Below are 24,885 nucleotides of genomic sequence, written 5' to 3'. Positions count from 1 at the left end.
ACTTAATCAGACACATCATGCAGAACCCATAGAAACATTTTTACAGAGGTAAATACGTGTGATGTGGGTTATCGATATGTACGGGTCTATTTTTGGGAGCTGTATCTCAAGTCTATAAACTATTAGTTCGAGGTAAAAGTCATTGTTGTGCAGCTCTGCGATGCTTTTGTACGCTTGTTTGGACACTGTGTTTCTGAAGCACACGTTGGTTTGTTACCGGACAATAATTGGAGCGCAGGAGAACTGTCCTCATTAACAGTATTAGGTTAATCCTTTCAACCCCGCTGCCAAAGTGTCTGAGCTACAGAAACTAAGGAGCCCAACATATACCCTGTGCCGTGTACTTTGGATGTATAAAAAAACAAAAAAATATTGCTTCATTTTTAACCCAGCATTAATTGGGTCAAAAAGGGACAAACCCAACTGTTGCATTGTAAATTAAGTTGTTTCTGGGTTGTTTTAACCCATCGTGGGGCCAAATTTAAACATTTTCTGGGTTAATTTAACTTAACAGTTGGGTTTGTCCCTTTTTGACCCAACGCTGAGTTGAAAATAATCCAGCATTTTTTATGCGAGTGTATAAATTCAAAAGCAATGACTGTGAACTGCTGTCTTAAGAAGAACTGAAGTCTCAGAAATGTTGGACTTATTAAAGCACTGAGTTTCATGTGACTCTTGTGCCTAAAACGTGTGTGTGTGTGTGTGTGTGTGTGTGCGTGCGTGCGTGCGTGCGTGCGTGCGTGCGTGTGTGTGTGTGCGTGTGTGCGTGCGTGTGAACTGTGCACACTCAAAGAGAATTGAATGTAACTGTTGGTTTGTTGGTTGCATTTCTCACTGACGTGTTTTGTAGAGTTATGATGAAATTCTTGCAAATCAAAAAGGATCTTCTGTTTTGAACATGTTGATGTTAACAAAAAAGGCGCCGGCGTTTTGTGATACAGCTTGTTTACAAGGACAAATGTTTATATTTATAGAGTTTTTAGGCCTGAGGAACTCAGGATGATTTTTTTAAGAATTGGATTGACAGATTTATTTTCATAAAATTCCTTAAAACAATGAAAATGCTGTCATCGTTTACTCAGCCCCATGTTCCAAACCTGTAAGACTTTTGTGGAATACCAACGACAGAATGTTATAGACTGACATTGTCAGTCACTTACTTTCTGCCTAGCATCTTTTATCATTTTATTTTCCACAGACATACAGATTTTTATATATACAGCCGTGAAAAAAATAAGAAACCATCTCGAAATTCAATTTTTTTCCTGAATTTACTATTTAAATGTGTTTTGGTGAAATGATCGTTTTTGTTTCATTGTGTGAACTACTAACACAATTTTTCACAAATTTAAAATAAAAATATTGTTTCTAATTGCATTTATTTTCAGAAAATGAAAACTGGAGAAACAGATCAAAATAACAGAAATGGTGCTCTGTATTTTTTCAGACCTCAAATACTGCAAAGAAAACAAGTTCATATTCACTTAATACAACGGTAATATTTGTAGTCCTACATGCATTTAGGAAAAGTTCAAAATTCATTTTTTTATGTGATAACCTTGATTTTGATCACAGTTTCCATGTGACTTGTCATGCTGTCAAGTCACACATTGCTGTTAGCGGACTTTATCACTCCTGAGGCACTGCTTTGGTTGAAATTCAATAGACACTGCACTCTAAAAAGTGCTGGGTTATTTCTACCCAGCTGCTGGGTGGTTTCCACTCATGGTTGGGTAAAAACAACCCAGCATTGGGTACATGCAGCCTTATGTACCCTCCAGATCCCTACGCTCTGCAAACGAACGACGTCTTGTGGTGCCATCCCAAAAAGGGAAAAAATCGCTCTCACAAACCTTCTCTGGACCGGTTCCACATTTGTGAAATGATCTGTCCGCTGCTACAAGATCAGAAGATTCTGTAGCCATCTTTAAGAATCGGCTGAAAACACATCTCTTCCGTCAGCACCTGACCAATCATTTCTGACTGCGTAGTAGGCTTTGTGAGACATGTTTTATTGCACGTATGCTTTTTGTTTTCCTAATGTTGACCCAATTGCTTCCATTGTTTACCCAACTTGTAAGTCGCTTTGGATAAAAGCGTCTGCTAAATGACTAAATGTAAATGTAATTTTAACCCATTATTTAACCCACAGCATGGGTCAAAAACAACCCAGCGCTTTTTAGAGTGCGGACTAGAATGACCGCAATACATCTAGAAATTATGATTAAATTCAAAATGTATTTATGTTTTCCACCTCTGTACTCTGTATATGGATTAACTAGGCCTTTAAATAATTTGAGCCACAAAGTTGACAATTCATTACAAGATAAATGTGTGGCAATGAATGTTTTCTTTTTTGAAGAACGGTCAAAAAAGTCTGTAAATCTCAGATTTTTCATTGCAAATATGTGAGCAGTGTGACGGAACATCTCTTAAATACTTAAGAAGACAGATTTTAAACTTCTGGGGTCTTTTTCTCAGGAGAAAGATCTGAGATGCAGAAAATATTCAACAAAGCATTTGCTCCCTATTTATTTTCATTGTTGCGAAACAACTGAGAAATCGAGAACTCAGTTGTGACTTTTTTTTCTTCAAAATAATCTTTCTGCGCTAATCTGCATGTTATATCTGTGAGGACACAAGTAGTTGATTAAAGTAAACTCAAAGTGTAACCGAGAATGAAAGATTTAAAAACCTCTATCACCCCAAAGCTAAAAATATTGCGTTTCAGAGCAAATTTAAAAGAAAACGCTGCACTCTTGAGATCATCATGAGCAAGCAAGGCTTCCAGGAAACAGCATGTATCCTCCTCACACGCTTAGCTGCTTCAAAAGTTTCTTCATGTTTCAGTGCTTTTAAGAAACTTGCTCTTTTAAACAATTCAGACTCATTTGTCACCTTCGGTTTGTTTAACATTTTAGGATAGTTAGTGCGCAATGACTTCAGTCTCGTGACCATCACACTAATGAACCGACAGTTGTTTTTCATCCTTTTTCCCCCATCAGCTTTTGTCAGAACGACAACAGATTTAACAACCAGTTTTCCGTTCCATCAAAGCTATTTATTTTGAGCAAATGTCACTTGCAAATGCCTGGTGATTCAGTGATCTTTATGCGTGGAAAGGGGCTTTCGACAGGGTCGGAGATTGTCTTTTTTGTTTCTGAAGTGCCTGGCCCAGCATGGATGATCTTTTCATTATCATGAAGTGCTAACCCGAGGTCAGCCCGCACAAAGTTATGATTAGATTGATCTGTAATCTTCGGCATTTAGTTAATTATGTTGCTCTTGAGGTGGCTGTCCATGTCAACCTGGAAATCCCTTGAACACCGTTGTCATGTATTGGTTAAATGGTTCGCCTGAGCTGTAGCACCATGAAAGCAATGTGCTTTCAACTAATCTCTGTTGTTCTGAATTCAATGTCATTACTCACATACTTCACTGAGCCCTTTGGCAACGAATTGAGAAAAAAGACTAAGCGTTTTCACCTTCAACTGATGAGAACATACAAGTCGGTCACCGACCTTTGGTCTCCCCGGTTATTCGTCTGTGTAACCGATATCTTTATTTTTTAGATCGTACAACATTTGCTCGGTTGTAAAAAGCATGTGGTTGTTATTTATGACCCGTCTAATGATTAATTTGGTTGATATTGCGATTTCGGAGATCCTGGGTCAAAGCGGAGGGTTAACACGACATCGCTTCCGATTCAGAAACGAGTATCTCAGCGTGGCGCTCTCGAATGTTCAGTTCAAGTGAAAATGAGGAGAGTTGGCTCATGTGTTTTCTTTAGCCGAGCGTCTCCACGCATTGATCTGGAGAGATGCCTGTAGATGCCTGGTTCATGAGCAGCGGCAAACGAGAAAATTAACCATAATGCTATTTCACGGTACTCCACTGTTGGAGATCACCCCTGCCTGGATCTGCACAGCCAAGATGATGGGAAGAGACTGCACCAGTTCTTAGGGTCACTCTGCGTGAGCGCTCACATATTTGTTAGCCTCTCATTTTCTATTCATGGGAAGGAGTTATAAGCTCCCCTCCCATTCCAAAGATGAGTATAGTAAAAAATGAGAATTTTAAAAGGCTAAATTGGGCTGCATTTATATGCAAAAATACAGAACACAGAAGCTGCTGGGAAACTCGCAAGGCTGATTGCATTCCTACTATCAGTTGTTTTAAAATAAAAAGCGTGAAGGCCTCACAAATGGCTTGATGAGTGCTGTGCCTCATATTGTAACGGGAAGTTTGGGCTGGACATGCCTTTTTAAAAATAGCCAGTAGATTTACGTCATAGTCACTCATGATGTTTTGTAACCAAAACATTATAATGCCTATATATGTCTGTATATGGATATATATAGGCTATATTAGGGCTGTCATATCAATTAATCGCAATTAATGATTCCAAAATAAATGTTTGTGTTTATTTAATATGTGTGTGTGCAGTGTATAATATGTGTGCCGTGTTTATATAAATGCATCAACATACATTAATATATTACATATACTTAAATGATTTTAATATACATAATATAATATACTATAATATACTATTTACATTATGTATAAATATAAACATATATGACATATTTTTTAAATATATACAGAACATTGCGATGAATCAATTCCAAAATAAACATTTTGTGTGTGAGACGTGTGTATTTATATGTCTAAAATATTTATTTTAGAATCGATTAATCGCAAGTAATCGCTTTGACAGCTCAACTATATATATATATATATATATATTTATATTAGTTATTATGGTTATATTTATTCTGTTTGTTTACTATGTTTTTATTCTGTACAGGTGCTTTTAATACAAAACAAATTGTAAAATGTGCTTTAGAAATAAACTTGAATTGAATGATGTGCTACAGTACTTGAAGGGGAGTGACAATCTCATAGTGAGCGCTTGACAAGATAATTTATCAATACGTCGGTTATTTTTCCCAGAGAAGTAGAAATGTTGGATGAGTTCCAAGCTAATTGACATGAGCTAAAAGCACCAACGGTCCAATTTTGACGATCCATTCATGGGTTATAAAAGAAAAAGAACAATGTGTACTTTCTTTGAGGCGCAAAAAATATTACAGAAGTTGCAAGCTGGTGTTAAATATATGTGATTTTTCAAGAGAGATATTATTATTAGTACTAGTTTATTGCATTGCAAAATAAGCAGATAACTTTTAAATTAAGCCATATATCACATACCCAGTATAGCCATAATAGAAGCCTATCTGCCTTCTAGAAATAACACATCAGAGAACATGGTTGTTACACAATGCACAGGGAATTAGGTTTTTCACAGTTTTTCCTTTTTCCCTGTTACAACTCCTATTAACCTTCTCTATAGAAATGCAACATTGGCTTATAAATCTCAGAGATGAATTCCCAAGTAGTAGCTTCTTTACTCAAAATAGGGTTGCTGCTCTACAGTTACCTTGCTTTAAAAACCTGGCATTCTTTCTGAATAACAGTGACGCTCTGACATTGCTTGGAAGAAAGGACATGGTGATGCATTGATCTGTGACTTCCCCATGGAGCAGGATGGCTAATGTTCGTCTTCCCACTTCTTCATGTTAGTATAAGCACCATCTAATTCTCCTGCCAACCAATCCAGCGCCATCTGCACATTGTCTGGGTCGCCATCGGCGAGGGGCTTTGGCAGCGGTTGGCTTATCGCAGAACTTGGCTTATTTCTCCTCTGTTTTTATCTCTATGCACATACTTTTGATGGCGGTGTTTTATCCTGTTGGCCAGGCTTTGTTTGGTCTTGGTATCTCCTCTAGCAGCTTGTGTTTATTTTATGGATTTCTGGCATGAGTCTTTAAACAAGTGATAATGTTTTACAATACGTACACACCTTAACCCCTATAGAGAAAGGAGAGATGGGGATTGTTGAGCTCCGTCCGTATCAGATGGCTTTCTCTGACGAACGAAAAATAATTGGACCAAAATTAATATATAGATAAATATATTGACATTTTAGATTAAATAAAGTATAAATAAATAGACATGTAAGAGAACGGCTTCAATGGATTTACTGCGCTCTGATTTGCTTATTACTGTCAATAACACCCTCCTATGATGTTCACAACTAGTCCACCGATTGGCCTAAATTGGTTAAACTGGTTGAAATAAATGAATTGGTTATAGATTTATTACTCCACTTGGAAACACCACTTTTGGTTATATTCAAACGATATGATATGACTCAATGGATGATGATCTGTGAAATGAGGATGTATTTAAGTCAAACTGTAAAATGAAATTATACCCAAAATCGCACCCAACAGCTTAACTTATAAACATTATTACTGTTGCAGTTCAGAGTAATGCAAGCAGACAATTGTGAACACTGATTTTGTATGCACTTAGTTTAGTTTGAACAGAAAACAGATTGCAACAAATGAAATGCTGTTTATTCATATGCCTCTTGCGGTCCATTTGGACTTGCAACAGAGCGGAGAGTTCAGACGCATCTTTCTCAAATTGTCCTTGACAGCTGCATTTAATCAATTATGGCATTCGATTCGGAATGAGCTCGGTAATTATAAACATTAAAGTAATATTTGTGCAGTTGTACTTCTGCAAAGATGACTGTTGTCATACTTACAGAACTACATTGCAATGAATTTCCCTTAAGGCACATAGTGGTAATTCAAATCAGATCCCTATGAAGTATTAGCTTCAGTACAAGTACAAGTATTCAGTACAAAAGGGAGAGAAAAAAATAAGACCAGATAAAATGACTTTGGATCTTTTTGGCAGTCCATAATAACATATTCAAGATTCAAACCCGATTAGTTTGGATTCTCTTTGATTTTGAAGGAATCTAATGAACCCCCTATAGCCTCTTTTCCCAAATGTGTAGTGGGCATCTTGATGGTGTTGGGTGATTATATCCGCCTGTTAATCTTAACATTCCAAAAGCCTGCAAATAAAATGTTGACCGAGGGAAATGAAAGTCATTTATACGTTGCTTTGAACAGGATCATGAGAAGTGTGGTTTTGGCCTTATTGCAATTGCGTGGTCCCTTAATTATAGATCCCTAGCAACAATCTGTTGTTCTGTCATCTCCGATCAGAGCTGAACCACCTAACATGACACTGAAAGGTCATGAAGCTGCTTTCTGTGGCACGGTATCAAAGGCACACTGGCTTACTTTATAATTAAAGGGAGAAACGCACCTCACCGAAGATCAGAGGATGAAATGATAGCTATCGACAGTAGACTGTAACTGTGTGACCTAAAGCCATACAGCAAATTATTACCTCAACAAACTCAACTGAATTAATGTTGAATTAATACCGATGGCTGAAACCAAGTACTCTGGGGGAAGTTGAACTGTTTTAAAGTATTCTACACAACACGTACTCTGAAAAGCCCCATCATTTACTCAACCTCATCAAAACCTGTATGACTTACTTTCTTCTGCGAAACACAAAAGAAGATATTTTGAAGGACGTTGGTAACCAAACAACATTGGCCCCCATTGACTTCCGTTGTATGGACACAAAACCAACGAGACATTTCTCAAACTATCTTCCTTTGTTTTCCACAGAAGAAAGAGTCATATACAGATTTTAAACAACATGAGGGTGAATAAATGATTATTTTTGGTAACGCTATCTTTAAGGACATAATACTTTCTATTTAACATTGCTATAATTATAAATTCTAACCTAAGAAGTCCAAGGGTGCATTATGCATCAGTGCTCTTATGTATGAGATCAGTGGATGTTTTTTAAAGTAGGCGAGAACGCGTAATTACAGCGATTTCTTTTGAATTCTCAGTACTGAATTCAGCTCCGAGGTGGCAGTAACACAGACTATAATGAAGTTCACAGCTCGGCAGTCAGAATGCAAACTGAAAGAAGTTCGTTTTCTCAATCCACCGATATAGTTCCTAAATGAAGTGGTAAGCAGTTTGGAGACGCGTGTTTTTGGCAGCAAGTGGTTTTTATTTGTGCCAGCGCGTTTTTATAGCCATCTTTGTCTGCTTTTTAAAATGACAATAAGACCTTTATTTGTGTCAGAAGAGAAACATTTGAAAAAGGCTGGTTTATATTCCCTGGAGCTCTTGAGCATGTGTTCATGATTAACTTTTGATTCTTTTGTATAAAAGAAAATATTCTCCCTGGCTGTGTTTATGTGGCGTATATAACTTTGTGTTTAATTCTAAATGTTATTATTATTATTATTAACGTATTTTTTTCTGTTTAAATATAGCCTGAAGATCCTAACCATAGGATCTGTTTTTGATTATAAAATATATTATTCTTTAGGTAAACAACCACACAGCCGCATAGCTCAACATCAATGCTTTTCTTCAATTTATCACTGTGACCACAATTGTATATTCTGCTTTTCATTCTAGCTATAATAATGTCACTGAATCCGAACATCTATCCATGGGACAAATATGAGAACGCAAATAAATTGATTTCTGGCTTATTACAGTCTTGCATGATATTAGATGAAGAAGATGATAAAGGCGCCCTGTTTTATAGGGAATCGTGTAAAGCCTGTGCTTGCCTTTGGCCATTCTCTTACAGCCAGCAAAAAGACTCCAAAAAGGTCACCTTACATAGCGATCCCAGCCCCATAGAGACAGAGGTTTTCCTCTCCTGAACAAGAAAATCTACATAGTGTTCCCAGATCTGCCTGGTTAAAGCTACTTGATCCACATCCATCTCCCTCATCTAAATTGGGCCAGTGGGTCGAAAGCGGTGGAGCCCTGTGAAAAAGAATCACCAGTTTGCATGACCGTGGGCAGTCTCCATCAATCAGAAACACAATGCTTAAAGGGAGAAACCGGGATGGGAATATTCAGCTGCTCTCTCTCCCCTTACAGTGCGGTATAGTGTCTCAAATAGTCATGGGAGATATTTTAGAAACGGATCAAATGATAGTTTGCTGTTCTTGGTGACCGTTATTTTGTAACTGACGATTAAAATGAATGTGTATATAATGTTAGATTAATATGTTTTAATATGTTCTTCTGACCTTATCAGAACCCAGCAGTGAGAAATCATTTCATATTTAATGCGTCTTTGTATTGCAAAGTGTGCCAGGAATAAAAGCGACTCTTATCTGATACAGCAACGTAACTTCTGTTTGAGGTCAATTTGACCCTGACATAACAAATTGTAGAAAATTAAAATGAAAGAAATCCAGTTAGGCAGTTGGTGTACCTCTACTGTACGTACAAAACCATTGGATTTTAAATTTGCTTGAATATTCATTGTATTTTATTCATGTTTGAGATTCACAAATAGATGTAATGTAACATGGGAGAGGTTGTATTAAAGACAGTATAATGAGATGCACCAAAAAATAAAGATGGGAGAAATCTTGATACAGTAATATGGTGGCCTTACGTAAAAAATCCTTTCTTTTTTTTGATAAAAAACCTTGTTTAAAGAAAATCCTTATAATGTGCATTCACATCAGCCCTTTGAAAAGAGCTAAAAAGGCAAAACACCGGTGACATTGGATTGTAGCACTGTTACTTGAAAAGTTAACAACAACCTGTGGAATTAAAAGAAATGACTCATACATGTGATATTTAATATACAATATAATCCGTTTTTATAAGATTAAGAAGACTCATCAACCTTATATGTCACTGTTAAGTATCATTTTATGTTTATTATTTTCTTCTCTTCAAACAGAGCAGGAGGGTTAAAACCACAAAGCTTGGTTTTTTTTACATACAGCTTCAGATCTCAACCTGTGGTCCTGATGCAATGTTTTGAATTTTGCCTCCTGTTGTTGCTTCAAAGCCTGGAGCCATTGACTGCTCAGCTTGAATTCTGTGCATTTGTGTGTTTTAGCAAACGCAACGCCGTGTGACCTTTCACCTCCCGGACGGATCTCAGATGGAGAGCTGCAGCGACAGCGGGCTGGGAGAGCAGGAGTCCAACAGCGGGGCCAGCACCACCCATCCTCTGCCTCTGGGCTTCCTTCAGGAAGAGTACTATGAACAGACCTCACCAAACAGCCGCACCGAGGGTGATGGGAACTCCGACCCAGAGTCCAGTGAGTACCGACCGCTGTTTTTTTACCAGCACATTTTCAAAGTTGAAAAGGAGGAGACGGAGATACAACTTCAGGGGCCACCAAGTAACTTTGACTGGCAAATTTCTAAGGAATGTTCTCCATTTTTATTTTGATCAAACGATTCAAGACCCTTAGCATAAGTGCAATGGTATGTAATATTGTAATATACCGTATATATACTGTATATATACAGTATATATATATATATATATATATATATATATACTAGAGATGCACCGCTAACAGCCGTTTGTTTAAAACAGCCGATGATCAGAGCCGATACATCCTGTCAATCAAAAGAGTACAGGAAAATGCATTTGTGCTCTGTGTATAGAAAATGTTAAGAAATATCACTAGTCTGATGTTCAATATTAAAATCCATTATATGAATAATAACATTCAGAAAGTTAAGAAATATTAATTTAATCATCAGAATCGGTGAATAATCGGCTACTGGTATCGGTGGATAAATTTAGTATCGGTGCATATCTAACATATACCGTGGGGTCCAAATTTATTTAATTGTAAATTTAGGCTATTGCAACCCTAATGAGTCACGGCACTGCCTTATCTTGTCATGGTTTTCTTGGTCTTGTGGCAGAGCCGTGACAAAGCCTTTGGTTTTGTGTGAGAAAGCCATGGGGTGTTTATCTTTTGACATTACAGTACATGTGTTTTCTCGTGTCTTGTCATTGGCCCCGCCCCTCTCATTTCCCGTATTGCTTCCCTGCCGTGTCTAATGTTTCCCACCTGCCCTGTGTCATTATACCTCATTTGTCTTGCCTTTAAAATGCCCTCATGTTTCTTTGTCCTGTGCTCGTGGATTGTGTATGTACTTGCGTTCTGTCTTTGAATCCCGTGCTTACCTGTTTCTTGCCTTGTCCGAGGACTGTGAGTTTTGTGTTTTACCCTGCCGTGTTCTGTGTAAGACGTTTGGTCGTGTTCTTTAGTTTAGTTGTTGCTGTTCTTGTTTTTCGTTTTGCCCCCACATGGGAAGTCTTTTGTTTTATATATATATATACCTATTATTATTGCTTTACCCCCCTCCCCCCCATGGGTTTTTGTTTTGTATTTATTTATTATTATTAAAATCTTGTTTGTTAACCCCTTCATCCCTGCTGCCTGTGCTTGGGTTCTTCCCACGACTTCCGTGTCATAATGTATGCATTTGGCGATTTCTTTTATCCAAAGCGACCTACAGTGTTTTTTCAGTATGTGTGTTCCCTGGGTATTGAACCCATGATCTTTGCACTACTAATGCAATGCTCGACCAAATGAATATAAAGGCAAATTCAAGTTTTTGAAAAGTGTAGAATGAGAAAAGTTGAGACATAAACTGAATAATGAATATTTCATATTTTCATGTTTTAAATGAACAGTCATCATTTATGTCATAAATCAAAGCACATTTATCATGTTACTGTACATCGTTTGTATGAAAGGTCAGATTTTCTTTGGCTTCATTGAAGCATACAAGATGCTCTTTGGAATATTCTCAAATCATACTGGGATTACTTGGATCATCAGGTTTTGCTATTTTGGAGCTCTTGCCAGCTCGAGTGCTGATGCCATTAAAACAAAATGTTGTACCAAATACTGAGAAATGGAAGAAGTTACATTATTTCTGTTACAATGTAATTTATTTGGGAAAAACTGTGTTAAACTTTTCAAATGATAAAAATGTAAAAAAAAGAAACATAGGCCTGTTCACAATTTGACATTTGAAACCACTATTTCTATTTGTTTATTTATATACTTAAATCAATAGACATGAGGACTTTTTTCTACCGTGCCTTGCGTGCCAATTCTTTTTATTCATGCGCAATATTTTTGTATTAGGGCAGAGGGAACATTGTTGCTAAATGAACATTATGCTTCGCTCTATAATAGCGCTTTGCGGCGCAAATAATGTTTGTTTAGGGAGGGTGTTCATTTGCTCAACTTGTTATTGTTTAATGAGGCGCAAAAGAGCTGGTTAGTATTTACTGCTGGGCTACTCTGTATCGGCCATTAGTTTGACCGACTGGAATGTCTGACCGTAAGCTTGCTACGTCTTCTTCATCATCCAGCTCATAAAGACACTTTGTCTTTGATTCTGGCCGTAACCCTGGGATGCTTGAATACAGTAGGACTGTCCATGTGTCTATACTTTGATTCTGGGGTTTGTTACAGCGTGATGGTCAGGAATCAGTGGGTTGACTGTGATCAGCGAATCTCTTCATCCCTTGCTGGCCTACGCATCAATAATATGGGCAAATTACCATAGTGTTATTCATGTTGTCAGAGGCAACACGAGTTGGAAAAAAGATCAGGATGAAATAAATTGGCTTGCATACACCTGCAGATTTCCTCGCTGTCTGCTGTGTAAATGAGACAATAGCATCACTGGCCGAATCGTGAATGTCTTCATTCGTGAAATTCGTTTCTATGGCTCTCCCTCTGCTAGGCTATTTACGAACACGTGATCTCAGATTAGATTTTGTCAAACTGGCCTGCTGTGTATGATCATTCAAGATGTTCTGTCTAAATCTTACTTTGTCCATACATTTAAATCCATCATTTTTGTTTCAATATATACTTTTAATAAGACATAGTAGCATAGTAGTAGTATATACAGTTGTTGCAAAATGCATACAAACACACTATTTAAATAGTTGTAAAATCTGATGGCATGATTGACTACACAATCATTTTCAAGTACATGTAACAGATGGTTATAGAAATACTGTATAAACCACTTTGCAAGATGTAAACACTTGTCCAGAAGTACTTCCGGTTAAAAAAAAAATTATCACATATATATAATTAAATCATCATTTAATCACCCTCAGGTTATTTCAAACCTGTATAAATTTCTTTATTCTGTTGAACGGTTAGAAAGATATTTGGAAGAATGTTAGCAATTTTCAGTTCTGGGACATCATTCATTACCATAGTAGAAAATTATTGTATATTTCTGTATATTTTTCTGTTCCTTTGAACACATAATGAGATATTTCGAAGAATTTAGCAAAACAAACAGTTCTGGGGCACCTTTTAATTTTTACTATTATGGAAGTCAATGATGTCCCGGAACTGAAAATTGCTGACATTCTTCAAAATTTATTCCATTCTTCCATTTATACAGGTAAGAAATTACATGAGGGTGAGTAAATGATGACAGAATTTTCATTATTGGTTGTATGCTGTTGAAACTTTTGTGCAGTGTTAAAATACTGAAACAAGTGGAGATCCAATAGGCTGCAGTACAAAAAAGAGTCCCTTACAGTGATAGTTCACCCGAAAATGTATGTTATTTTTCATTCACTCACCCTCAGATCATTCCAAGCCTGCATGACTCTCTTTCTTCTGCAGAACACAAAAGAAGATCATTTGAAGAGCATTGGTAACCAAACATCATTGGCCCCCATTGACTTCCATTGTATGGACACAAAACCACTGAGACATTTCACAAAATACCTTTTTTGTGTTTCACAGATGAAAGAGTCATATGCAGGTTTTAAACCACATGAAGTTCACTAAATGATGGAAATTGTTTTTGGGTGACCTATCCCTTTAAACATTACAGTTTATCATAGGCCCAACAATATACAAGTACGTTAAAATGACATCCATCAGGATACTCAATAGACAGTTTGTCATTATGCAGCTAACACAAAAAAACAGGTTAGCCATTTCACTTCTCGAATAATACACCTTGTTGACGTTTGAACATGTTCAGATTGGCATGTCCCTGACACTGTCTGGACTATTGTGCACAGATTTTTTCTTATGAGAACAGGTTGGATAATAGGCTGCCTGTGTGCAGAATCTTGTTGAAAGTAACAAACTATAACACAAGCAGTCATTTGCATATGCTAAGTGATTGCTCTCTGGCTCATTAATATTCTGCAATGGATGCATCTCAGGCTTCATAAAATCAGTCTTATAAATGGGAGCACAATGCGAATGTCATTTGGGAATCTGGGTTAATTGGCAAAGTGGACACCATTTTAAAAATATATATAATATAGTTCCTCTCTGGAGACCCAACTGGTCTTTCATGTACAACACAGACCAAATAATCAGGAGAAATCATCACGGTATACCGCAAGAGGGAATTATAAAGTCAGTCTTGTTACCACGCTGCTTCTTTCACGTCGTTCAAGCAAAGCCGTCTTTGTACACAAAATATATCATTCATTCTATTGTCAGAGCACGAGCTGAGAAACCCAGTGCGTTTTCGAAACTGAAAGCCTTCAAACTGGCAACCTCATGAATAAACATGAGCAATCCAGCACTGCTTAAATGAAAAATACATTCTGCGCTTTCATCTCGAGATTACTTGCTATGGCCGGATTGATAAAAATCACAGCATTTATTTATAATCAGGAGCAACGTTGATGCGCCGAGATTCCAAAAAGGCTGCATGAATGTTTGACGTCGGACCCTCGAGTGCGCCGGGACCCCGACGAGCGCGGAAGCCGGCGGCCTCATTCGGCTCCCATTTTCTCGCTCAAAAGTTCCCTGATAAAAGCTGACGTTGTGGTTCAGAGTTCAAAACGAGAGATACATCCCCTCTCTGTCGACACTCTGAGACTGTACGAGAGGAGCATTGGAGGCGTAGGGAGCCCAAGACGGATTAGATATGGTTTTATCAATGAGCAGCAGGCAGCTGTAGCTGTGGCAATCGCTTATCTTGTCGTCTCAATTTGAAAAGAGTGAGAACAAGAAAGCGAGAGAGAGCAAGATGAAGGAAGATCGAGAGACGGAGCAGAACGGCGCCGCAGACCCAGGGAAAAGGTGATGGAAGATGGAAAATATAGAAGACCTGAGAGGGTTTACACGGGGAAGGTGGGGCGGCAAGGTCTCGCGTGTCAGCCGGCGCTGAGTAACAGCAGGCGGAGAAGCTCGGGCCTTCTTATGACAATGTATTTCTCCGCTCCTCTTTAAAACAGCATCTTTATTAGACCACCCGCTTTGGAAATAAAGTTCATGTGACATTTATGTTAGCGTTATTTATGAGGCAGGAGGCAATTCGTTTTAGGGCTCCTTTTGCTTCGCCTCCTCCGGGCTTGCTTTATCAGACTGTCACCAGTATAGTTTGCTCATTTTTGTTACACTCTGCTCCGGGCGATTCAAATTTGCCACGGCCTCTGGCCGATTGGCTAAAGACTCAATTCTGCTGTCGCCAAATTAGCATGGATGATGTTGTCTCACTGCCACTTCCCTCCTCTCTCCAACCCCGCTTCCCAGCAGCTGGCAGGAGAGAAAAGGGAACTTCTCAAACAATTAACATTTTCAAATCTTAGCTGTCCCTTCAGGCTCCAGCCAAACCTTTGTACTGGTACATCGAACAGTATAATGCATTCGAGTGTATGTTTTGTATTGGCAGTGCCATGGAAACCGAGTGATTGTGTTTTTGTTGAGTGATCAAACTGAGGATTTATTTTAAAAAATCGATTGATGTTTTCATATTTTTTCCAAATGGTATGATACATGTGTAGCTACTAGAGATGCACCTATATCTGCCAATAATCGATATCGGACGATAAAATCATTTTTTCACACTATACAGTAGGCTATCGGCCGATAGTTTTCAAACAGCCAATGATTAGGGTTGATATATCCTGTCAATCAAAAGAGGACCGGAAAATGCAATGAATTTGTGATCTGTGTATAGAAAATGTTTAGAAACATCACCAGTTTGATGTTCAATATTAATAGTCATTATATGAATTAAAACATTCTGAAAGTTAAGAAATATTCATTTCATCTGCTTCGGCAGATATCATTCGGAGTCTGAATAATCTGTATTGGTGGAGAGATTTAGTATCGGTGCATATCTAATGTCTGCAATTCTAATTTTAATATAAATTTAATCATTTTATTTCTAATTAAACTTAATATCATTAAAGTGAGCATTGCCTTCAGAGCGTCTGGTCTTTGAAGTATGCACCGTGCACTACAAAGCTAATTTGGCGTAATGGTGTGTTTCATGATCGCATGAGTCAGATTGTTTCCTTCCAAATAAATCAGATTAATTACATAAGGGATATTTATAAATTTACCCTCCTGGAGCCTGGCAATACGTGTTAATATACATCCTTTAAACTGTCTTGCCGGTGGAGACGCTTTTATCCAGAGTGACTTTCGGTGCATTCAGAAAAAACATTTTATCAGTACAGGTTCCCTGGGAATAAAATTATAACATCCGTGCCATACAGAGAGCGTGATGCACTATATTTTTTACCACCACCAAGGGACTGAGAGAAACAAGCATCCATTAAAGATGCCTGCAGACATGTATAGATACAGTGTATCCATGTATCCATGCGTCCATGGTTGCTTTCCGATATTACACGCAATCCAAAAGGTTTAGTCTTAGGGAGTCTTCATTTTTCTGTCTAAAAGCATGTTGCTTTCCAGTCATTAGAGAAATATTAGTCATTGAAAGAGATAAACGATTTCCCGATCTGTAGCATATGGTCTCTTATGACCAGCTTATGTCTTGTCTTTCTAAGTTCTAAATCTGGTACATAAAAATAAATAAATAAATTCCACTAAACCAATCCATTTTATTCAAGTATAATAAGATTATAGTTTTAATGTTGTCCATGCACTTCAGAGTAAGAGCTTTATTGTACACTTTCCCTAAATGCAATCGTGGGTGATTTTAGCTATTGTTGTCCTCTACAGTATTTAGAACAGTGCATGGACTTGGTTTAGCCCAGATATTAACTGCGCTCTCTCTCTTCCTCTTATTCAATTTGGTAGAGCAGAGTTGTTATTGCTGTTAGTGGTATAAACAGATGCTAGGCTGGCCTTTTTGGATAATCTCAAGCGGAGCATGTTCAACAATGCTATAAACACCGCGTAAGTGACGGAGCGCTGCGTAAAACACATTTCCATTTAATCGAATCAGTCTGCCTGTTATTTTATTCAATTATCAGTAATGAATGTGTAGCTTAATTACACTGCATTATGTCTCCGTTTCCCAATCAAAATTCTCACCGGAAACCTTTTTACACAAAATGGTGACTTGCAAAACTCTCTCGCTGTCTGGAAATTATTAATAATTGTCACCAAGGGTCTTAACTCTAAAATCTAGTTTGAACCTTGGCAAATAAATATCTGTTACGTCAGGCAGGGGACTGAGAGCAAAACAGGAATAATTTATGGTCATTTATGTATAATAATTTATGGCGGGCCATTTTACCAATGAAAATTGTACTTGGATTAAATAAAAAATCATACAATTTTAAACAAACATAAATGTTTAATGATAATTAAAGGTTTAATTCCGGTCCTAGAATCTGATTGGACGAAAGGCGTGCTGATATTTCGGACCAGGACAGCACTAGGAAGCTTTGCAGTTTTGTCTGGAGTCTGCTACGTTTTTTCAGTTTTTTTTATTTCAGACATTTTTCTCAAGTTTTTGTTCATAAACCATTATTTTGATGCATACTATTTTGTTATGTACAGTACTTTCTTGTGCACTGATTCATCTTCTTGCTAAATTTGTTCAAGCCGTTATTGTTAAGCTCCAAAAAGTCACCCAAGCCCCTGTTACTGATTTTAAAAAGCGTCACTTTAAACTCATAATAGTAGTAAATGTATTTTTACATCATACAATACCTTAAGCAACAAGGTTTGTGTTTGTCTCTTTTTTTTCCCTGGAAAATAAATAATATTTGTCTTTTTCGGGGGGGGGGGTTCTGCTACTGTATATCGAATTTCATATCACTATATTTGAAATGACTGAAACAGCTAATTTGGCAACTTGATATGGAGCGCATTGTGATCAAAAGACCTGGAAATGCATCAATATATGGGTGCATCAAAATAACTCAACACTTCAGAGCGCCTGTCAGCCAATCTGAATCAAAGTGCCTCGATTCCTGCTTAAAAAGCTATTTTAGCTGTGTTGTCGCTTTTCTTCCCGATATCCTGACATTTAAGCATAAATACCTCAAAAACTCACTGTGAACTCAAGTTGTAATGTGACACGATTGCATCAAAGCAATGCCTGTATTTCAAAAACATCACAGCATGTTACCTCATTCTTGGCACATGCATAAATGCATATTTTATTTATAAATTTTTCTGTGTTTAGGACCTTGTATAGGACTCGAGTAATCATATTAGGAGGGTCGCTTGAACCAAACCTTATTTGCAAAGCTGGCTTCTCTCAAACCAAACAAGTAAATGGTTTTTGAGCTGCAGGGCTTTCCAGCTGCTACACAGGCCTGGCTTCAATTAAACCAGCGCCAGTATGAATGTACATTTTTGTTGTATGTATCCCTCCGGTTTAGCCTTTTTTTCTCCTCGAGCTCATATCTGGCCCAGGTCAGGAGGGATTTGATTGGTTTCATCTGTATATCCATCGGAGCCAGCAGGATTTTAGGAGAGAGTCCACTCTTTGAGCTGATATCTGTGTTTGGTCTGCTTCAAATGCCATTGATAGTTGTCTTGGGGAGACAATCTATTGATCTGGAAAGTCAAGTCAAAGCACTTAAATCTCCTTTGTTTCCCTGGAAGAGTTGGAAAAGTGTCATGCAAGAAAGCTCCAAAAGAGTGTATTAAGCAGCTGTTCAAGACGTATCGAATACAAGCGACCTGTTTTTGAACAGAAAATTTTGGGTTTTGGTTTAAGCCGGCACTTCTGATCTTTCCACCCTCTCCACCTACAGGGAGCGATACGAATTCAAACGTTCCAAAAGTGAGCATTGTAAGTGTTAATCTTCGAAATATTGGGCTGGGAAACAGAGAATTTCTAGAAGCTTTTATTGGTTTGAAGAACTCATCAGATTAGCTTTTTAATTAACATATATGAAAGGGATTAAATGACTTTTTAATGAGGAGCCGATACCTTTCGCCGATAAAATATCCATAACTGCCTTAAATTCAACAATCACAACGAAAATGTCCTTCAGGTTATTATTTGGAGGCTCATTTGAGCTTTGCTTTACGCACGGAGCCAAACGCAGGCTGAAAAGCCACCGCACAACACCCTGAGCGGGATTTCAAAGGCACTGACAATTAAAACAGCTATTCTGCTCTTGTTAACACGTTCAGTAAGTTTTATGTCTGATTTGGAGGAAGGATCAATAGCTGTCAAGTTTGATCGCATCTGCACATGAAGTATCCTGAACTCTGTGGGGAAACTTCAAACAGGCCGCTTACGACCGGCTATCAATTCAACTTGTCTCATTTTTCTGACAAGTGGTGCGATTCTGAAAATCCAAATCACCTTTTTTTGGAGGGTTTTAGATAAATAGAGATTTGCAAAATGCTTAAATATGCACACATTACCCAGTATTCCGATGAAGTTAGTGTTATCAACACATTTGCGAAATAGTGCTAAAGATATTTTCGAAGATGGGATCTGCTTTTAGTGGGTGATAATAGTACAATGTTATCTGTGAACAAGGCGTGTTTTATTATAAGCCTAATTTACATTCATTCGGATCTGCACTAAAAAGTGAAAACGAGTTAACGGGATAGTTCACCCAAAAACAAAAATTCTGTCATTATTTACTCATTTACTCATTATCATTTCGCCTGCCTTCTGCAGAACCCAAAGGAAGATATTTTGAAGAACGTTGGTAACGGAACAACAGTACCCATTGACTTGCATTGCTTTTGTGTCCATACAATAGAAGTGAATGGGTACCGCGATTGTTTGGTTACCAACATTCTTCAAAATATCTTCTTTAGGGTTTTGCGAACGAAAGTGATGACAGAATTTTCGTTTTTTGGGTGAAATATTCTTTAAATCAAATATACTTAAAAAAAATCCCATATAAAAACAGACATTTTCTGGCAGCTGGGGCACCAGAAATAAACCATAAAATAACAGTTTTACCTGCATGACATGGTTTCAAAATTTTCTTGTATATTTTCAGTCTTTTTCTGTAATTTTACGTTTTTACCATATCTAAAAAATACATAAATATCTGTAAGAAAACAATAAAATTACAGTTTTTGACATTATACGTGGAACGTCTGTAAAAAAGAACAGAATTCAGTAATTAGGAAATAAGAAGCAGATTTTTGCTAACCACACATGACCCTGCAGCATCTCATAAACATTCCAAACATGTTATCGTACTGTAGGAGTGCAGAACCAAGACATCATGACCAAATCTGAAAAGGCACTTCTGTTCGAGACTCAAGATTTCATCAACTAAATGCCAATTTGATTAGTTTTCTCCCAAACGGCATGATTTCTTTGACCGCATGCACACGTTTCTGCCAGAGGGATATGTACAGCAGCTCATTATCAAAGCTTTACAATGCCAGGATATATGTCTTGGATACACATCAATTTTTCATGCTCTTCATTCACAGAACCAGACTCCAGACTCCAGTTCCATCAATCAAATGCATTTTGTTAGAAGTCTATCATCCCTCAGTAAAATGCGCCTTCCAGTCGTCGGCACAATCCGGCCTGCTCGATTCGACGCGGTTGCGAACAGCCGACCTCTTTCTCATTCAGATGCAGTGGGAATACATGGAAAGTCGATGAAAAATAGATACGTTGATGTTTTATTAAATGCCATTTGTTACAGATAGCCTTGACAAGAATTTTTTCTCTTAAAAATCGTACAACTTCAGGATTTATCTGATCGGAGCTGAGAAAGTTGTTGGAATAGTTTTTGTTTAGAATAAATATGGATCGTGTTTTGCAGTGCATTTTTATTCATATATTTAATTGTTTATCTTAATAACATTTGGGGTGTTTGTAAACATTTCATTCAGAACGTTTTATATATGGCATTTTTAAACAGTGAATTATGCATGCTTACTTCTCCGCATCAAATGTTGGGACAATTGTGTCTACACAGAGAAGTGGGCCTATAAAATATGCCACGGTGAATTGATTAAAATGCATGGCTACCCCTTTCTCATTTTTCTTATGCAGACAGTGCCAAGGATAAAGACGGCTCTGCTTAGATAGGCTTATTGACCAAAATAACCGAGAGTCAATATGTTCCTTTAAAGCTAAACAGACTCAGCATCTTAAGGGGTTGTATTTTTGGTGGCAATAACTGTATTGACTCGTGTCATATTTATATCTAGTTAGTAAATCATAGCTTTGACACATGCCAAAGCCGTTTATGTTTGTTATTAGTAAAACCAATTGCATATTCATGAATTCGAAGCGTGTTACAATAAACCAAGGCATCTGGGCCATCCATAATGTAGAGTTATGACAGAATCTCACCTGTTAAATCAAAGCAAAACATCGCTCGATCCATTTCCAATTTATCACGGAGAGAAGCGAGACAATCCCAAAGCAGCTAATATTAGGGCAGATCGAATGTGAATAAATAATCTTTTTTAGCTCCGAGTCCTTTATCTTCGCACAGGTCAGTGGGATCTAATCTAGGGGTGTGTGCGCGTGCATGCAGGAGCCAGATTACTCGGTGGCACCCCGTGGTCCGGTGATCAATGTGAGCTCTGATTCTTTGATAAATTGGTATTCTCAAACAAATGGATGACTTTAGAAAGAGCTTGGGGCCAGTAACGTAGACAGATGGAGTGTGGGAACAAGGGAGCTTTGCTGAGTGCAGGAAAAAGGATTTCATTTGGGACACACAGGATGGAATAGACTTGCCCCGGCAGGAAGTGTTTGGGCTAACAAAATATGACAGGAGCTTTTGAGGGCTCGACACTGAACACGGGGCCCTGGCGGTGGCGTTGCCTCCGCGCAGAAGAGCAGCCGCATTCATCACGTTCGCCACGGTCAAGTTCGCAGGCCGTGCCGCCACCACGCATCTGTGCGACCTCTGGGCAGCCGAGCACCGGGGACAGTCAAACGGCTGCCTGGCGAGAGGAGCCACCGATGCGCGCCCGTAGCCGCCCCACCAACCAGCCGAGAGTGTCCCTGTGCCCCGCTTCCTACACGCACCTGCTCGGTTGCATCGATTTGCTCTCGTTCCAGGCCGTCATAACTCCCAGGGGTTTCAGCTGCTCAACATCTGTCACGCCATGTAGATTTTTTCAGGTTGACATAGATGCTATTTATAAATTTACGAATTTCAAATTTGTCTCACTTTTGGGTAAAAGGTCGCATATTGCTAAATTGGCCACGTCCCAATGATGAAAGCAGGTGGACAGAAATCACATCATTGTAGTTTGGTTGTCAGTGTTATTGTTGTTTAATCTATATTTTAAATTAGATTGTTCGTTTTCATGTTGATTTTAGATTTTTTAGCAATCTGGTTATGTGCCTTTGTCATCTTTTATATTTATTTATTTATATTTGTTTGTTTTTTATGTTGCTATATAAGATGAATTAATTGTTTTGTTTATAAGTTTTAATTCATGTTTTAATTTGTTTAATTAAGACTTATAATATTGAATAATTTAACTAATATGTCTTAATAATTAATAATATAATCAAAAAAATATGTAAACCAATATTTTATGTTATTTTAATTTTTAACTGATTTAATTTCATGTAACAGTAATGTTTTGATCATTTTAGTTTAGCCTTTTTTGTAAAGAATAATAAAAGGTGATTATTTGAATTGCTTAAACATCAACAGAAGAATTAATTCAGTCCAGTTAACAGAACTTTTCCGGAAAGATATAAATGTTACATAATTAGTTAATTCCCTGTAGTTCATTTTCTGATAGTTCAGTATGTGTATAGCTTAGTACTGTGAAAACAAATAAACAAATCCATCAAAATAGATAATAATTTTGCAATACAGCAGCACAAACGGCTTCCAAACTTGAGTCCAGATTCAGAAATATAATTATTTTAAAGGCATTCTCAATTACATTGAACTTATTCACTTCAATGGCACACAACCCGGTACTGTACATAAATCTTCATTTACAGTTCTCCTGCTTATAATTAAAGGTACATTGACCACAGAAATTGACGTTTCTGATAAACTTTCATCATTAACATCGCTCTCGCGGGTCTTAATCCTCCAACCGTGATTTCATAAAGATCTACATATGGAATTACGCACATTTATTTTGCTGTTCGCACAAAAGCAGTTGTAGCAACAAATTACCATTACCACAGAGACCTGTGATTATTAAATTTCGGCCTTTTGGGTACAAAGCATCGCTTTCTCTGTAGTCGAATGTAAAAAGCAGGGCTGGTGTCGTATTAACAGAGCTGCTGTGTGTGTCCTTGATTGTGTAGTTGGCTTAACTAGTCACTCGCAGAGGGAGGCAGATGTTGTCTTGCGGCATGGCCGTTTGCCTCTGCCACTTTGATGCCTCATGTCACTGTGCATGCAGGTGCACTGCTCCTGTGGGTTAACTCTCTCTCTCTCTCTCTCTCTCTCTCTCTCTCTCTCTCTCTCTCTCTCTCTCTCTCTTGCCGGTGGTCAAAACTGCAAGTGTCACACCGGGGGATATGCCCATTAGACCCAGTGAGCTATAATAATTGATGATCAGACCTGCTGTCAGAGTAAAAATGCAACTCCAAACGAGAAAAGGCATGCTGGGGCACTTGCAGTAATGCAGACGGAAACATGGCATTAGGCTGTCGCGTGCTGCAGAGTGAAGGTATGAAGGGAGGTCCCGACTGAGGACGGGTTTGTCCTTGAAATAGCATATTTGCATTATAATGACGTGAGATGCTCTGTCGTAATAGACGCCTTGATGTTTTTCAGCCCGTGGACCTATTTCACACCCCCACAGTCTACGGTTTCAGTTAATTATGCATGTCTGTGCAGAGAAACAGTGTCTCCAATGGCAACCTGTAGGTAGACCCCATAAACCAGGCCCGGCGTTTATCCGACGAATGCCGTGGCCCTTATTTCAGAGAAATGCTCTGGATCCATGTTGCCGGTTCATTTTTATCTTCTGCCATGGGTTTAATGATGAGAAGACCTGAAGGAACAAAAAACACAACCCGGAGATTGGTATCAGTAAAGCTGGGCGGATCTCTCCGAAAGATGCATTATGCTGCGTTATGATTCTACTTGGCGCTAAATAAAAGCACACGTTTTTCAAACCGGCCTGTCCTGTGAATAATCGTCCAATTAAGATGACTGGTAGGCATTTCATTATGGCGAAGATATTGTGAATTCATAATTCTTAACAAACAGGGCACACAAGGTGTATCTAATTAGGCATTTTACACTCCATTTCTTGACAACACTGGGAAACACTTGGAAACTCGAGCTTGGAAACTGGATCACATATTTGGATCCCGGCGTGATGGTGCACACCTGTTTTTCCCTGTCGGGGAGAAATACTGTGTAGCGGAGCAGATCGTCTGATTATAGCGCCGCTGAAAAATTGAAGACGCTTTTAATCATTCTCAGGACTTTTCTCCGTCTTATTTCTTTCCTGGCGGATTCGTGGATGTGCACGGACGTCTCCAAAGCAGCCTTTGCGTTTTAAAATGATTATTCCCATTATTCCTCAGCCTAACTGCCCATAGCCGCACGCTCCCGAAGTCACTTCCATCTGTTTTACCTTTCAGAGCATCTGCCATGGCTCGCAGGAACATCCACCTCTCGAGTCAGATAGACATGAGGACATCTGTCCCAGCAGACAGCCAATCAGGATGCACCGACCATTCTGTTAACGCTCCAGCGGGCCCCGCGCCACACTCACAAGCATTCGACACGCTATACCCAAGCAAATTGCATTCCTCTGTGAAGTTAGTGTTTCTAATTCTTCACTCACAGCCAGTTGTGCCGGCAGATAATTTGATAAGCCCTGTCATAATGGTGCTGCCGAATCCTGATAAATGTGTCTAATGTGGCTCTGAGTAAAGGCTGAGAGAGAGAAAAACACTCTGGATTTCCCGCTGCTTTCCCAATAAACAGCGCCAGCCATAAAGACAAATGGAG

The 24,885-nt window shown here is 38.3% G+C and overlaps 1 protein-coding gene across 1 annotated transcript in view; it reads left to right on the top strand.

Annotated features, from left to right (window-relative positions):
• The window catches only part of pcdh11 (protocadherin 11), a 123,600-nt gene extending 99,026 nt beyond the window's left edge, over positions 1–24,574 (top strand). Inside the window, exons 5-6 of the mRNA XM_057349853.1 lie at positions 9,844–10,048; positions 24,513–24,574. Of these exons, the coding sequence (XP_057205836.1) occupies positions 9,844–10,048; positions 24,513–24,559 (252 nt within the window). The 3' untranslated portion in view covers positions 24,560–24,574. The remainder of the gene's footprint in view (positions 1–9,843; positions 10,049–24,512) is intronic.
• The last annotated feature ends 311 nt before the right edge of the window (positions 24,575–24,885 follow it).

The sequence above is a fragment of the Triplophysa rosa genome, linkage group LG13 (genome assembly GCF_024868665.1).
Source record: "Triplophysa rosa linkage group LG13, Trosa_1v2, whole genome shotgun sequence".
Lineage (NCBI taxonomy): Eukaryota > Metazoa > Chordata > Actinopteri > Cypriniformes > Nemacheilidae > Triplophysa > Triplophysa rosa.
This window is presented reverse-complemented; position numbering and strand designations above follow the sequence as displayed.